General features: G+C 51.4%; 5 protein-coding genes across 5 annotated transcripts; 4 read left to right on the top strand and 1 right to left on the bottom strand.

Annotated features, from left to right (window-relative positions):
- Nucleotides 1-713: 713 nt before the first annotated feature.
- Nucleotides 714-1,927, top strand: BO83DRAFT_344393 (alpha/beta fold hydrolase; the record flags this gene model as incomplete). The annotated part of the gene is made up of 1 exon (XM_025528719.1): nucleotides 714-1,927. The coding sequence occupies one exon, from the start codon at nucleotides 714-716 to the stop codon at nucleotides 1,692-1,694; it is 981 nt and encodes a 326-aa protein (XP_025384897.1). The 3' UTR covers nucleotides 1,695-1,927.
- A 3,088-nt stretch (nucleotides 1,928-5,015) lies between these two features.
- BO83DRAFT_320005 (proteasome regulatory particle lid subunit RPN3) lies at nucleotides 5,016-9,161 on the bottom strand (the record flags this gene model as incomplete). The annotated part of the gene is made up of 5 exons (XM_025527798.1): nucleotides 5,016-5,177; nucleotides 5,236-6,475; nucleotides 7,087-7,229; nucleotides 7,298-8,595; nucleotides 8,666-9,161. The coding sequence occupies 5 exons, from the start codon at nucleotides 9,159-9,161 to the stop codon at nucleotides 5,016-5,018; spliced, it is 3,339 nt and encodes a 1,112-aa protein (XP_025384896.1).
- A 793-nt stretch (nucleotides 9,162-9,954) lies between these two features.
- On the top strand, nucleotides 9,955-10,810 carry BO83DRAFT_320178 (uncharacterized protein; the record flags this gene model as incomplete). The annotated part of the gene is made up of 3 exons (XM_025527805.1): nucleotides 9,955-10,019; nucleotides 10,076-10,438; nucleotides 10,501-10,810. 3 exons carry the CDS (start codon nucleotides 9,955-9,957, stop codon nucleotides 10,808-10,810), a joined length of 738 nt encoding a protein of 245 aa, XP_025384895.1.
- A 1,349-nt stretch (nucleotides 10,811-12,159) lies between these two features.
- BO83DRAFT_320277 (putative transcription initiation factor TFIID subunit 12) lies at nucleotides 12,160-14,080 on the top strand (the record flags this gene model as incomplete). Its single annotated transcript, XM_025527806.1, has 2 exons — nucleotides 12,160-13,758; nucleotides 13,826-14,080. The coding sequence occupies 2 exons, from the start codon at nucleotides 12,160-12,162 to the stop codon at nucleotides 14,078-14,080; spliced, it is 1,854 nt and encodes a 617-aa protein (XP_025384894.1).
- Nucleotides 14,081-14,282: 202 nt separating this feature from the next.
- On the top strand, nucleotides 14,283-14,844 carry BO83DRAFT_112661 (uncharacterized protein). The gene has a single exon (XM_025525946.1). It carries the CDS (start codon nucleotides 14,484-14,486, stop codon nucleotides 14,775-14,777), a length of 294 nt encoding a protein of 97 aa, XP_025384893.1. The 5' UTR covers nucleotides 14,283-14,483; the 3' UTR covers nucleotides 14,778-14,844.
- Nucleotides 14,845-15,650: the final 806 nt, after the last annotated feature.

Genomic DNA, 15,650 nt, shown 5'->3' with positions numbered 1-15,650 from the left:
TCCACGGAACCTCAATCCTGGCTGCTTCTTGCACACGAGCTTATCGCGTCATCTGGGACATCCTTGATCAGTTACATTTATGGCTCTTATACTCATTATGCTTTGAAAGACGGCTAGTAAGCAGCCAAGGAACACAGTCCTCCTTCCACCAAATAATCATTACCGTTAGGTAAGTACTAGTGCGCGCTAAAGTAAATTCGATTTGCAGGATGTTACCGAGGCCCAGTCTTACCAATACTACTCCATACTTCCTAGCGGTCTCTCAGTATCTCAGAGCTCAATATACGATTTATAAATCATCTGAGCGAGTCTAATAAGCATATTTACCTTGATTAATTCCAGGAAATAGTCACGAGATTCGGCAACTCCACCAATTAGCTGATGTGAAGCCGTCCAGCAGCTCAGCCTTAGGGCTGTCATACTTTCCCGCGTACAAGCACCCTGATTGGCCCACTCGTTCCGGGCGGGCCCTGCCTCGGGCTGAGCCATCCTCTATCGCTTTTGGTATAGATATCATGTCTAGTAGGTATACAGTACTAGCTGATTGGCATCAGCCAAATATATAAACCTCAATCTTCCTCTCCTTTTTCCTCTCATCTACTCCATCTTGAGAACATACTTCTATATAATTCAATCACTCTGTTATCTTTCTCTCCTCACAACCCATAATTCATAGCTTTCCCTATTTACCTCCCACCAACCACCAAGACACAATGACAACAACTACCGAAGTCAACCTCATAGCCCTCCCCACCAAACCCACTGCCCAACTAAGCTATACCTTTTACTCCCCAACCTCTCAATCCTCCAACAAAGCCCTCCTCATCTTCCTCAACGGCCTCACAGCCCCCCAAACCTCCTGGATCCCCGTCATTCACCACCTGCAATCCACCCACCCACACAACCTCCCAGCCATCCTCACCTACGATCGCTACGGCCAAGGACAGACTCTCTCCCGGGATCCAGCCGACCAGGATGCCACAGACCCAAGCCACGGGCACGACATCCTCTCTGCCCTGGACGACCTCCACCAACTTATCCAGCAAATTACCAACCTTCACCTCCACACATCAACAACTCCCTCAGACCTCAAACTAATCCTAGTAGGCAACTCCCTGGGCTGCGCTCTCGCCCGCCTCTACGCCCAAACGTACCCAGGCACTGTGTCCGCCCTCCTCCTGCTCGACAGCATCCTTGCCAACTCAGATTTCGTGTCTGTGATTCCGGACCCTACTGCGCCGGGCTTTGTCCCGCCACATGAGGAGGATGGCCTCTCCGTTCAGGATCTGGTCATGGCGCGAGCTATCGCGGGGAAGGTCTTTCATCCGTCTGTGGGGAGTAAGGAGGGCCTGTCGAGACGAAATCTGGCGGAGTTGTTGCCTGAGAGTGCTGGACCTAGGCTGGTGGGGCCTGATGCTGGACGGGGGCCTTGGGTTACGGTCATTGGACATGATGGGAAGGCATTTGCCGAGGAGAGTGTGAGGATGACCGGGGGGAAGGTGTCTGGGAGGGTGTTTGAAGTGTATGTCACGCCGTTTTGGGAGAGGTATCATCGTGGATTGTTGGGTATCACAGATGAGGAGAGAGGGAGGGGACCACTTGTTGCTGAGGGGGCTGGGCATGTGGTCCAACTGGGAAATCCAAGGTTTGCGGCAGAGGAGTTGGGAAGATTGTTGGCTAAGGTTATGGGGTGATAGTCGATTCTAGTCCAGATGGGTTAGATGGCTGCTTTTGTTCCTGTGGGATTGTTTTTACCTAGGTGCTAGTACTTAGAATCGATGTATTTCATTTTACTTAATGTCAGCTGCCAGGAAAAGAGGTTGGAATCGATAGCACTCACTTACTTCCAAATCACTGTACTTTCTCAGAAGCTAGTCATTCCGGGCATAAGGACTTCGTCGCCGCAGCGCCACTCCGTATCGTTTCAACAGAATCGGCGCCGGAATTCCCACCTCCACCGCGATCAAAGCCAGAAGTGTATTCCCCTATCAGAGGCCGAGATTGCCATACCTAGCTTGGTCAGTATGGAATAGACCAGGGATGTATCAACCGCACTCACAGCCTCGGCGCGACTAGTGGCAACTCAAAGGAAAGCAGACTTCGAACGAACATAGCCGCCGCTACCGCACTGGAAGCATACTCGGGGTATGTGTCCATGATGTACCCTACTATGCATTGGATTTCATGTAGCGCGCCAGCACCGTGAATAGCTGCGCCGATATTTTTGTAACCGTCAGTGAATCAATTGCAGTAATAGGGTAGGGAAAGGGGTTATTCGTACGGCATAATCCAGTGGACATTTGGTCGAGCACTCCATCTATACCAGAGAAGCCCGACAGAAATAATCACCGCACCAATCATCAGGGCCGGCAGGCGAAACTCGGGCAGGCTGCGCCCACCATGCTGACTGCACAGCTTTCTATAGGACCGGTTGGCGAGACGCTGCCGTGGTTCGTATACAGGTTTAGGTTCTTAGTGCTCTTCCGTAAATGATTACACCTTCTTAGCAGCAGAACTGGCGCTTGAGTCTCACGGAAGAAGGGCAGACCGAAAACTTGCCCTGCACCAGTCACAATGGATACAAAATAGAAGCACCATGGCCACATCGTATATTGGATGAGAAAGCCGTCAGCGATAGGACCGAAGGTCATGCCGAGCGAAAATGCGGGGAGATAAAAGAGACAGAGCACTACCGCGCTTATTAGACTCAAATAGGTCTGAGGTGAAGCCAGCGCCCATCTTTGGCGGTCAGTACTAGACCATTACTGCTGGAGACGCGATGAGCTGAAGTGATACGGACCGTGTTAGCTCCTGCGCCCCCCAGACCAGCCAGAAAACGGAGGCAAATTCAGATGATTTGGTGTTCTGGAAATTCCACATAGGGTGTTAAAGATAATGAAAAAGATGTCAGTAACCTGGAGATTTATCATCCTTCCAAGTACCTCTGACAAAGGCGCCGTAAATAATGGCACGATTGCAATTCCCAGCATGCAAACAGACAGGGATATAACGCTCATCGTAGTAGACGAGAAGTGGAGGTCTTCCTGAATGTTATGGAGGACTGGGGCCATGATAGCTGAGCTCATGGATTTTAGAAAAGTGAACAGCGACATGGGAACGATGGTCGCCCATTTCTTGCCCATTGGCCAATTCCTTGGATGGCCTGGCTCCTCCGGACCATTTCATGTCACCTTAGACGTTGAGTACAGCGCTTCAATTTAGTGCGGTAGGATAACTTACCGGATTAGCGGCCTGGTCTGTTGGCGGTAGCCCCATTGAAGCTCCAGATGATGGGTTTTGCCAAACAGGAGTTTCGTTGGAATGGGTGTTTGTTGCAGTTTCTTTTTCAGCCATTACATGACGCACCCTGATAGTAGACGACCAATTTTACCGTTTCGAGGGGAACAGGGCAAATGACCCCGTTACGTCGGAAGAAATCGTAGAAGCAAGGTAGCAAGTTAAGAAATTGAATAGCTTGCGGTGTCGCGAACCCAGCTTTGATATCCAAGAGCAGAACTCGAGGGGAGTTCTTGAGAAGAACAGAGAATTGGAGCTGCCAAAGGAAGCTCAAGCCATGACATACTGTGCTTCATTCTTATGTTCAAGCTTAGAACTGCTTACTGTTCGCAATGGCAGTTGTTTCAAAGACCAGGTCACTAGATCGGGGCCGCCAACGCCTGCATCAGTTGACGCCATAGAATTAGGGTTCGGGCAGCCCGCCAACGCGTCGGGGAGGCTTCCCTGGCCTGTTATCATCAAGCTGATGCGGTGCATCCATACTCTGTCTCTTTAGGGAATACCAATCCCGCCAAATTGCCGATTGACAAGACCGTTTGCAGTTTTCCATCAATGACGTGGCTTTCACGAAGTCGATCCTCTATAGGTATAGTAGACCGTGGTTCATGTAGCTGTGATGCAGTGCAGTTTGCGAGAGCTAATCAGCTTTGGCATAGTTGCCATAATCCTCATAGCACGAATCGGGACACTCAGGAGGAGGCGCTCAGGCTCACGGCAGTTCTTAATGAAGATGCACCGGTGATTTCTGTCTTGCCATCCGATCCGTCTTTTGGATTCTATATCAACAATGTAATGATTTGGCAAATTTCACTCTGTGTGCAACAATGCATAGCTTGCTTTCGTACTTGGGGAACCTGAGTGTCAGTAGATGAAAGTCAGGGCGTTTGTGACTTTCTGGAAATTCCGCTTGTAATGCAAACATTTTGGTCTCGGAGACTAATGCACGAAGACCACCTCACGAACACCGTCCCGCAGCTGCTGTTCAATTTATTGCTCAAGGTTGAAGATTACCAAAGCTTGTAGATTATTCGAGTCATGCTTCAATTGTTTGATGCCGTGTAACCGCTAAAGCATGAACCGCGAAGCAGCGTAGCTTGCCACAAGAGATTGAAATAGGTAGTCTGGAGATGGAACCTTTTACCTGTGTAATTTTGTCGGCTAGTGAAGACATTTGGAGCGTGTATGAGAGGTCAATCCTGGCAATAGCAAGGATAGCTTTGAGGTCAATAAACGTGATGAATATTTCTATTCCCCTCGTGGACACCAAGTAAATCAAAAGCAAAGAGAATAAGTAAGTCCTCGCAGTTGGTGAGACTGAATATTTCGGCCGCCGGCATAAATCATAAGATAGGTGGGTGGAGAAACTCTCCGGTAGGTCCTGACGTTGAAAGGAAGCGCAAGTACATCCACGTGAGCATGGTTAGTCGTTCGCTGACCTACATGACCAAAGTCCATCAGAACCCATACCCAAGATTTCGAAAATCAGTACCATACAAAAGAGATGTCATTACCAATGCAACCGAAAATGAAATTGTGTTATGAATAGTCCTTGGGTCTAGGCTCTCTATCAATAATACAGAAGGTCTACACCAGCAGACTCGCAATAATACAGAGCATGTAGTGGTACAGGGGCATTGTGTAGCGCCCAATTTCAACAAGGGGAGACTCAGATGAACGCCAATCCCAAAGCAACGCTGATGGATCATCGCTCAAACGTCTCACTTTCTCCGCTTCATGGTCTTCTCGCACATCTGGGCCAATCCAGCCTTGGCGTCGCTGTCGGGGAAGTCGGAGATCGCAGCGACAGCCTTATCCGCATACTCCTGAGCCAGGATACGGGTCTGTTCAACACCGTCGGCCTTGAAAACGAGTTCCCGAGCCTAGTGATCATTCAATGTTAGTGACAAAGCATGTTTGCTACAATCAGGGTCGCATTACCTTCTGAACATCGCCGGGCTGGCTGAACTTCCGGCCAACCAACGGGCCAAGCTCTGGGAACTGCTTCCAGGCAAAGAGCAGCGGGGCCGTAGCAAGACCAAGCTCCAGGTCCGCGCCAGCTGGCTTGCCCAATTCAGCCTCGGTCACGGTATAGTCCAGCATATCGTCCACAAGCTGGAACGCCAGTCCCAAGTTACGTCCGTACTGATAGGAGGCTTCGACTACTTCGGGGGCGCTGTGACCCAACACAGCAGTCGACCGGCAGGACTTGCTGATCAAGCTACCCGTCTTCAGGTATGTCTTCTGCAGGTAGTACGAAAGGGTGTCGTCCGTGAAAACGGGGTTCTTCTCGTCCGCAGCCGTGTTCTTCAACTGCATGAACTCGCCCTCAACGAGGTTGGTGATGACAGTCGACATCAGCTCAATGACCTCTGGGTCCCTCAGCCGCGCGAGAGCGACGGAGGCCCGACCCAGCATGAAGTCTCCCGCCAAAACGGCCATCTTGTTTCCGAATTGAAGGTTGGCGGACGTTAAAGAACGGCGGGACTCAGCATTATCGATGACGTCGTCGTGCAGGAGGGACGCAGTGTGGATCAATTCGGTGATTTCAGCAAGCCGCCGCTGGGTGGGCAGGATGTCCTTGTCGCCGGCAAAGTCGTACGGCGCATCTGCACTACCGGATGAGAGCGCATCCAAGTCCGGATTCTTATCGACGAGGATTGAGGCCGAGCTGATTGGGTCGTTCACTGTTGCGGAATTGTTGTCCGTGCCCGTCTTCCGGGGACACAGCGCCGTCGCCTGAGACATCAGCAGCACCAGAAGCGGCCGCATGTGTTTACCCTCACTGCGGGTGTAGTATTTGGCCACCTTGTCCAGTGTAGGATGGCCGGACCCGAGCAGTTGCCGGAGGTTCTTCGTCAAGAATTTGAGTTCCTTTCCTACCATCCGCAATGGGTCGACGGAGATGCCCGGAGGTGCCTTGGGGAGGCCTTTGAAGATGGTCTGAGCTGCGGAGACAGCGGCACCGAGCGGCGATACATTGTTACGTTTTGTAGGATGATATTTTCGTGATTGGAGCTGGAATTGGTTCGCAACCAATTCATTCCGGAGGCATTGCCAGCAAACTATCGTGGAAGACGTGACGCGTGACGAGAGTACCAGCCCGGATGCCGGCACCGTGCGTGCTTTCATTTTCGGGGGATGTGTGATGAAAGTAGCTAGAATTGAGTCAAACAAGATGCTAAGATCATAATATCGGGAAAGAGGATGATTGAAAGCCGGGCCAGGTCCGGGGCCGCACCAGTGCCTGGATGGATGGATGAGGCGCAATTAACACCCGCCGAAGATTTCGAGACGGAGGTTGCCTCGGGCCGAGTCGGGGCTCTGGGCCCGTCCCTGCCGCATCTAGTTCTCTCCCTTGTATCTTCCGTCCGTCTTCCACCACACCATATTCTACTACGACATTTAAATGGTATTGCACACAAACAATATCTCATATGATCATGGCTGCAAGGGTTTTCTGATCTATTATGATGGGAAATTACAACAGAAACCCAAGGTCAAGCTTCTCCTCCGCCCCGCAAGAGACAAACTCGGCAGGCCGAACAGCATCTACAGCAAAACCACCTGTGCAACAGTACAAAGGAGCCGGTCCAATGACACATAAGAGACATGGGAGATCACGCCGGCGAAGCTCAATCCTACCCATTGCTTCATACACACCCGAACGGACGACACTGCAAATAAGAACACATTGTTGAAAAGCTTCCCTCCGTTCTTGAAACCCAACGGGACGGGATATAACAGGATTACAAACGAAAAGCTGCTGTATGCTTATAAGTTCACACCCACTAGATTGCATCAAAATCGCCGCCGGCATCCTCGTCATCCATGTCTCCTTCCTGGATCTCCTTGGCCAACTCCCGCTCACGCTCCCGTGCCTCCTGCGCACTCTTTAGTTCCAGGCGGTGTTGGTTCATGGGGAACCGCATGGCCTATTGGCAGAATAGTTAGCTAAGAAACTCTATGTAAAGACAAAAGATATGTTCTCGTAGAAACTCACCTTGACGCTTTCGTCGTGGAGACTCAAGCAAGCTCTGATGCGCTCATGGAACACCTCTCCGGGTTCCCTGGTCGCATAGATGTCTCCCACTTCCTTGCTCTTCATGAATCCGTGCTCATGGTCCAAGCTGGCCTCGATCACACCGTCGCGGATAGCCTTGGCCACAATGTACTCGGCAGACTCCTCGCTGTCCAGTCCGAGACGCAGGCAAATATCCCGGAGCGAAATGCGAGAGTAGGAGAGAGACATCATGCGAATACCGGTCTTGATAACGTTCTGGCGCAGACGCAGGATAAGAGTGTACGTACCGTCCTTGCGGAACGTCGCACTGTGGGTGTTGACGATATTGAGGAACCCATCCAGGTCACCCACACTGACAGCTTGAACAAGGAGGAAGTAGGGGTGCATGGCGCGCTCAAGAGCGGGCTGTCGGAAAATGGCCCGGTCGGGAATGTCACCCATGAGGAGCTCCACCACGACGAGCAGTTTATGAGAAGCCTGGTAGAAACCGCGCGCACTGTGACTGGAAGGCGACTTGCGAGTGGCACCGATCAAGTGCCCATGGGCATCGGTGTACTGCAACTGAATGGCCCGGATGCGACCCAGGTAGTAGAGGTACCGGGCGATCTGGTTGTTGGACGCCGATGGGGGGAATTTGTTGTGCGAAATGAGAAGGTCTGCCTGTGAGATGTGAGACGTAGATAGGTAGTTGCGCAGCAGTAGCGTCATCACGGTAGCTTGGGTGTCTACATCCTTGCGAAGCACTGCCGTCCGCAGGGCTGCGAGCAAGGGCTGGCGGATCTTAGTCACGGTGGCAGCAGGAGATGGGGGAAGGGGGGCGATCTGCTCATAGAAGAGAGAGTAGTAGAAGTAGACACGAGCTGCCAGTGAGTCAAGGGTACGGCGGTTAAGCGTCCGCAGACGCTCAATCAGGTTCGTCGAGAACTTGGCACCCAGCTGAATCTCCTTCTTGTCATACAAGAAGATCTGGACGAGGATAGACATGTAGATATCAACCTCGGGCAGTGTCTCCTTGGGAGCAGACTTGGTCTTCTCCGACTCAATCTCCATCTTCGCGCTGGACCGAGCACCGCCCAGGGCACCTGCTTGATCAAGAGCATTCAACAAGAATGAAGCGGTGACACTTGACGATGAGTAAGTCTCCTCGATAACTTCTGCTAGCACATCACCCGTGATGTGTTTGCGCATGGACGATATCGAGCGCAGGACGCGGAGGGTGAATCTGGGGTCGAAGTGGGTAACGGCTCGTTCGAGGAGGGTAAAGTTGGTCTTGATGTCTACATGAAACGCATGGCAGCATTAGTACAAGGCGCTGGGTGGATAAACGCCAGAACAGATGGAACCAACCTTGGATGGCCTTGGTCTTGGGATCAACCTCGGGCTCGGCATCCTCGCCCTCAGCACCCTCCATGGCGACGTCGCCTTCTTTATCCGTTCCTTTCTCGCCGGATAACCTGGAACCCTTGGTAGGGGGCACTACAACAGTCATCTTCTCGTCACCCTTGCGGTCTTGACTGGCGTTGAATGAGGATGTAGGCCCACCTGCCGTATCCTCTCCCATCTCAACATCTTCCGAGCCATTCACGCCATTCTCCGTCGGGTCGGACCCGTTGGCACGCGGCTGATCACGCTGCTCACCCATTCCGGAGTTGGCAGTATTATTCGACGAGGCGCCTTTCGTGGTAGAGGCAGCTTTGGCCTTGTTGGCAGCAGCGCGGGTAGGCGCCGGCTTATCTTTGTTGGAACTAGAGCTCTGCGAAGTGGAGCGTCCCTTCTCACCGTTAGCAGATGAAGAGGTATCTGACTTGCTGTTCGATCTCAGAGAGCGCCTTTCAGCCGGCATCTTTCGTTGGAGGTTCTTGTCTGTTTCTTTTTCCAGCTATGAAGCTCAGGTGAGCACTGGGGACCGCGGTACCGGAGACACAGGAAGGGGGTTTTGGATGAAAGACCACTATCCAGAGTCCGGGGATGCAGGAATGAAAAGGACAAGAGTCACAGCGAGCGAAGCCAAAAGGATCAAGATGCGGGGCGGGGGATGATGAAGGATGGGGGATTGGGTTGAGGTTTGGGAGCAGATGGTTGATGAGGTGGTGATGTGATGTCAAGGCTGGCTCTGGATGGACAGCGAGAGAACCAGCACAGGGAGCTTAGTCAGTGTCGGGCCAGTTGGGGGTTCGAGCTTACCAACGGAGCAATCGGTCAGCTGTGAGACCGGCGTGACGCGCTGTCGGGTTTCTGTCACGTCTGGAAAGAGGAGCAAGAGAAATTGGTTGGTGGTTCGGAAAAGAGACAATGGCAGTGTGGGAAGGGGTTTAATCCGATTGCTGGTAAAGAAGAAGAAGGTCCGAATTGCTGGAGAATTTCGGTCGCAGGCAGTTAGTTGTTCGGGGTTGCGTTGCCACCAAATCCTCATTCCCGGCCAGTTTCAGACCGCCTGAGGCAGAAACAGCTGGGAAGCTCTGCTTGGCGTGTTTACCCGTGTTGCTTTGACCAGTCAATGTATTTACTAGTTGCTTGCTAGTCTAGTCATTGATTGTTGTTTCTATTCCCCCCCTCCGCAGCGATAACAAACTCACTCACTGAAGCACAAGATCACCATTCCCCACACCCTGCGACACGGAAAAGAGAAAAGAAAAATGTCGCTCCTTGAAAGTCATCTAGAGCAGATCGCATTGTCTTCTAATGCCATTGCGGAGCTACCGTATGCATCCCCCTCTCACCTTGCTTCGTACCCGGCATTGATTGCTTCTGCCCCAGGTTTCCCCAACCGCGGATCTTCACCAACGCGCTGCTAGGCCCCCACGATATCACCTCCTTGATTCGAGATACGGAAGCTCATGAACGGGCTCTCTTTCAATCCGATCCCTCCGTCAAATCCGTCGGCTCCCAGCGACGTCCTACCCGACGTGGCACGCAGTTTGCGCAGGATTCGGAGGGCGAGTCCATGGCAAGCCGGATTTATTCCGCTAGAGATAACAAGAGTCAATCAGCTGTCGCAAGGGTCTTGGGGGCCGATATGATGGAGGAGATCAAGCGATCCGCTGGCACATCCAGTAGGGGTCGTGGTGAAGTCAATGTCGACGTTTTACTCCAGGGCGCAGAGATTCTCTGCAATGTCTAGTACGCTCATCCTTCCTCCTCAAGTGCCATGTCATGCTTACGGTTACTGACTACCTGCAAAGTCCTGTCGCTGGTGCACATGAGAAAATTGCCAGTCTACGTTATCGTCACGAGCTGATCACGGGTTCCATCAACGAATTGGAGGCACGTGTGGCCAGAAACACCGCAGAACTGGAAAAGATGAGTCACTCCTACGGAGATGACTTTGATGACTATGATGGCGTCGATTCTACGCCGCCCGAGGTGGCTGATGTCACGGATGCTGACCTTGAGCGAGAGATGGCGGAGATCCGCGAGCTGGAGAGAAAGAAACGCACTTTGGAAGCCCGTGTTCACGGCATGGAACGAGATCTGGGTGGGCTGTTGGGTTGAAAGCTACGGGAAGTTCTATTCTATTCGCCATTTTCAGCGAGACCGTGATGTTGGGCGCTCACAACGTCGCCTCAATATTCAGAAGGCAGGTCGTTTCCATACAGATACAGTGGACACCACTACCACTATGGCTGATCCAGATGGCTATCATTGGTACGACAGGAAGTCTCCCTGAAAACAATGTCTAGCCCGACAAACTATTCAGCTTCGATGGATGCTGTGCGGCTACTCTCCGCCTTGGATATTTGCCAATATCGCTAGATGTTCTGCAGCTTCTGGTGCGGCCAAGTCCGGCCACGGAGACTCATCAGGACTGCATGCTTGCGCTTATATCATCATCGTTGACTTTTAGCGAGGATGTACCGCGATCTGAACTGCCAGGACTAGCTATTCCTTGCTATTCCTTGGGGCGCATTATCTCAACGCGTCTCATACAGGCATAACGCGGTTAATCTGAGCAATGGATTTGGTACATTGCACATCAAAGATGTCGATCAGTTTGTGTATAGGCATGACCAATCCGCACCGATTGAGTGTCTCGGAGTCCTCCAAGGAGAATTACCATATCACCTAGAGGTTTAATCATTATAGGAGATATTCGGTCTTGTCCTACTTTCTTGAATCAAAAAGATTCATTATTTAAGTGGGCTGTTGTAACCATCGCCTAGCCCTGGCTTCATCTCCTGTAGAATCGGCATTACCCCCTGGGGCTTTATTCACTCTCCCTCTTACTCAATAAGCCTTACTTTAGTTACGCAACAGCGTATATAAAAGCGTCCCCTCATCGCACCGTCAGAGCTTCACCCCATCCGGGAGAGGAGACCGAACCATTAGATAAGTGTTGCTTCAGACGTTTCTCATTCAATACGTCACTGTATGAGAGTGTCCAATAAAGCCGAAGTGATCAGTAAAACAAACGTTGTTCAATTCCGCAGAACCTGTTTGTTGAGTAAGTGTTATAAAGGGACTTGGGGTGTTACTGGCTCTCCTCACTTCATTCATTCGGCTGCGAGTACTCGTTGCCAAGCCTCAAGGCTCGCCGACCCCCAATTGCCATCTCCAAATCTCTCACTTCTTTCCCCCCCGATCAACCCTCCGCTCCGCTCCTCCATTCCTCTCAGACGAGATATAGCTGCGAGTTGTGAAAGCCTTCGCTCTCAGGCATAGTCTCATCTAATCTCATTTCGTTCCGATCCCCTTTTACCTTCTTTAACGCCTGTCGGGGCGCTCGGGACACGTGCCTGAGAAACCCGTTCTCCGCTATCCCCAACAGTGTTATCCAACCTCTTCCCCCCATCGCTGTCTTCACTTTCCCCCCACAACGCAGCCCAATCACCATCATTGTCAGGATGGACAACTCACAGGCACAGCCCCAGGCTGCTCAACCCCAGGCCCCTGCAGCCCAGCCGATGATGCCGCAGCACTCCAACCTGATCCGAACCGATCAAGTCCAGAAACTCCCCCATCTCAACGACCAGCAGAAAGCCCAGCACACCCAGCTCGTGCGGACCTTATGGGAACATCTCAATAGTCGGGAACCGCAGACTACCGAGTATCAACAGGCTCATGCGAGACTGACCCAGATCTCTCAAAATCTCATGAAAGGCATGCGCGCCTTCCAGCAGAGCCGCCAAATGCAACACCAGCAATTGCAAGCGGCAAACGCTGCGCAACCAGGTCAACCAGTCCAGCGGTCGCAGTCGGTCAATCCGCAGAGTTTCGCGCAGCTTCTCCCGCAGATCCAACAGAAAGTCAACACCCTGCAGTTCTTCCTCCCTCCGAACATCAGCAACGAGCAGGCCCAGACCTGGCTCCCCGAAGCCAAACTACGATATGGCATCGCGCTTCAGAAGCAGGAGATCGGACGGGCGCGGATCGCGGATCTCAGACAACAGTTTGCGACGCGTCAGTCTGCGGGAAATATGACCCAGGAGGAGGTGCAGGAGTTCAAGAACCGGCAACTTGCGGCGGAGAAGCTTTACCGCGAGGGAAGCGACTTCCTGAACAAATTCAAGGAACAGCAGGATACCTTTAAGGCCCAGCAACAGCGAGCAGGTGTCCAACAACATGTTCCTGCTCAAGCGCATCCTCAACAAGCTCCAAGTCAAGCTGCGCCCGGTACAGCTGCTGGCCCCGCCGACGGCCGTCCACCAAGTGTCCCCGTCACCATGCATCCAGGCCAGACCCCTACCCCGGCTCCTCACACCATAACTTCGGCAGTCTCCGCTGCCCGCAACCAGGCGGGACAGACTGCGATGTCGCCTTCAACTTCTCAGCCTGGTCAGACGCCAACCACACAGGGCGCCACGCCTGCCGTCTCTGCTGTGCCCCAGCAGCAGCAGCAGCAGCCGCCGCCGCCACAGCAAGCACCTCAGCAACAGCCGCAGGCCCAGGTCCAGGTCCAGGCACAGTCACAGCAGGGCCCACCCGGTTCACAGGTCACCTTCACTCAAGTCCCCAACGTGGACGGTTCAACTCCAACTCCTCCTGGGGCTCAGACCATGGTCCAACCTCGTCCTTTGTCTCAGCAGGCTGCCATGGCTCAAGCTGCGCAGAACTACTCTAACAACAACGTTAACAACAATAACAACATGAACCAGCAGCAGAACGTTACCCAGCCTGGGGCCAACACTCACGCTCACCCCCAGGGCTACATCCCCAACCGCTCGGCTGATACTAACGCGCGTAGCATCAACATGGCAATTCCGAAAAACTTGAACGTGCCTCCTCCAGAGCCCGTTAACATGGCTCCTGCTCGACCCACGTTGTCTGGCGGACCCAGTCACGGCGCAGTTGGTGTCATGAATCAGCCTGCAATCCAGAAACACCCTGGCTACGTGCTCGAGGGTGAAGGTCAGCGCGTTCTGAGCAAGAAGATGCTGGATATTCTTGTTCGTCAGGTCACTGGTGGTGGTGAAGGTGAAGGACTCACTCCTGATGCTGAAGAGGTAAGTCGCGTTATCTCCCGTGGTTCTTCTCAGAGATCAATAAAAGTCTAATTGCCCTTGTGTGCAGTTCATCCTTCAAATGGCAGATGACTTTGTTGACGATGTGATCACTGATGCCTGCCGTCTCGCCAAATTGCGCCCGTCCTCGACTCTCGAGATCCGCGATATTCAGCTTGTCTTGGAGCGCAAGTACAATATGCGTATCTCTGGATTCTCCACTGACGACCTGCGCACTGTCAAGAAGCCTCAGCCCACTCAAGGATGGACTCAGAAGATGTCCGCTATCCAGGCTGCTAAGGTTACCCAAGGCAAGGCCGAGTAATAACGCGACTTCGCTATTTTCCGTTACGACTTTCACGCGCGCGCTTTACTTTCGGTGCTCACTATGAGCTTTGATTCATCTCCCACATGGACGAGAAACTCACAGAAGATGGGTGTGCATGAATGCACTGACTTTACCTATCTATTCCCCTCCACAACTTTCAAATTCACAGCACCAAAACATAATAAAACAAAAGTGTCTCTAACAGCAACTACCAGAAATGATTGAATCACTGGATTGAGGTGGCGTTCACGGGAGGCGGCAGGCGGTCTTTTTTATTCTCTTTCTTTTTTTCCCCCATTCTCCTACTTTATACTTGTGTTTTACTTCTCTCCCCCCAGCCCATTCTCACTCACATCCTAACGACTCGTCTGTGAATGACATCGGGACGGATGAACTTTTCATGCATCTTGCTATGGCGTCATCTGTGTTCTTTCTATTTACCCTCTGGTCGATCTTCGCGAATTCACGTTGCCTTTTTCTTGTTCCTATGGCGTACTTCCTTTTTCCTCTTCTCTTCTTTAATGCTCCCTTTCGCTTCTCCCTTTCTTTCTTTCTGTCTTCTCTAACTCGTGATGAACCTTCTTCTATTTTCTTTTTTTTCTTCCCTATTGAGGTGTTTTCCTGCTTACTGCTTGCTTACATCTTGACTTTGATGCTTTTTCCCTGCTCGGTTTATGCTGGTTGTTCAATTTGAACATGGAAATACCCACTTGGGCAAAGTAGTGTCGGTGCGAAATGAATTATGATTTGGATCTGTGGGCTGAAATATAATCTCCTTCCTTGGAATATGGTGGCTGTGGTAGTAGTAGTAGTAGTAGTAGTAGTAGTAGTAGTAGTAGTAGTAAATTTCTATAGATGTCCTTTATCCCCCTGAATATCTGAGTAGTCGGTAATTGCTGCTACTACATATGAACTTTGTATCTACGTACGATCTACAGTGTTAAGACTCTAGAGTATCAGGATATTCATTGAACAGAAAAAGGCGATGATGGTATCAATTCTCTACTTGCTGTGCGTCTTCTAACAATCTTCTAAAGGAAAGACGAGCTCAATGAGATAAGAGGAATGCGTTTGAATAGAGAGAAAAAGCAGAACATCAGTGGGAAAACACCAACAGAATTAAGTCGCTCGAACCTGCTCACGCGCACAAGTCGCTTCTCCCATCCATGTAAACAATCAAACAGAGGCCCAATGATGCCAAACAACCAGACAATGTATGCTAAGCCAAAAGATGTTGAAAGGGCAAGGAAAAAAATATAGTCAGTCAAAGAGTGAGGCTGGATAAGAAATCCAGATGTAGTAGGTGAGTGTTCAGCAGTATGAAGTTTGCACAAAGGGAACAAAAAAAAAAGGAGAAAACGGTAGAAATATTTGATACAGAAAAGTTGTGGTCATGTCAAAGCAAGTGGGTTGGTCGATACCAATTGATTCTTCATGACCAAAGCTCAGAATGCACAAGCTACAAAGCTTGACTCAACAGAACGGGCTGTCGAGACATGACACTAGGAAAGAGAGGGTGAAAAAAGACAGACAATAGAAGATAGTGAGAGACAGGTAGTTGATACAA

This window comes from Aspergillus eucalypticola, assembly GCF_003184535.1.
Source record: "Aspergillus eucalypticola CBS 122712 chromosome Unknown BO83scaffold_25, whole genome shotgun sequence".
Taxonomy (NCBI): Eukaryota; Fungi; Ascomycota; class Eurotiomycetes; order Eurotiales; family Aspergillaceae; genus Aspergillus; species Aspergillus eucalypticola.
Note: the sequence above shows the minus strand (reverse complement) of the source record. Positions and strands in the feature narration are given on the sequence as shown.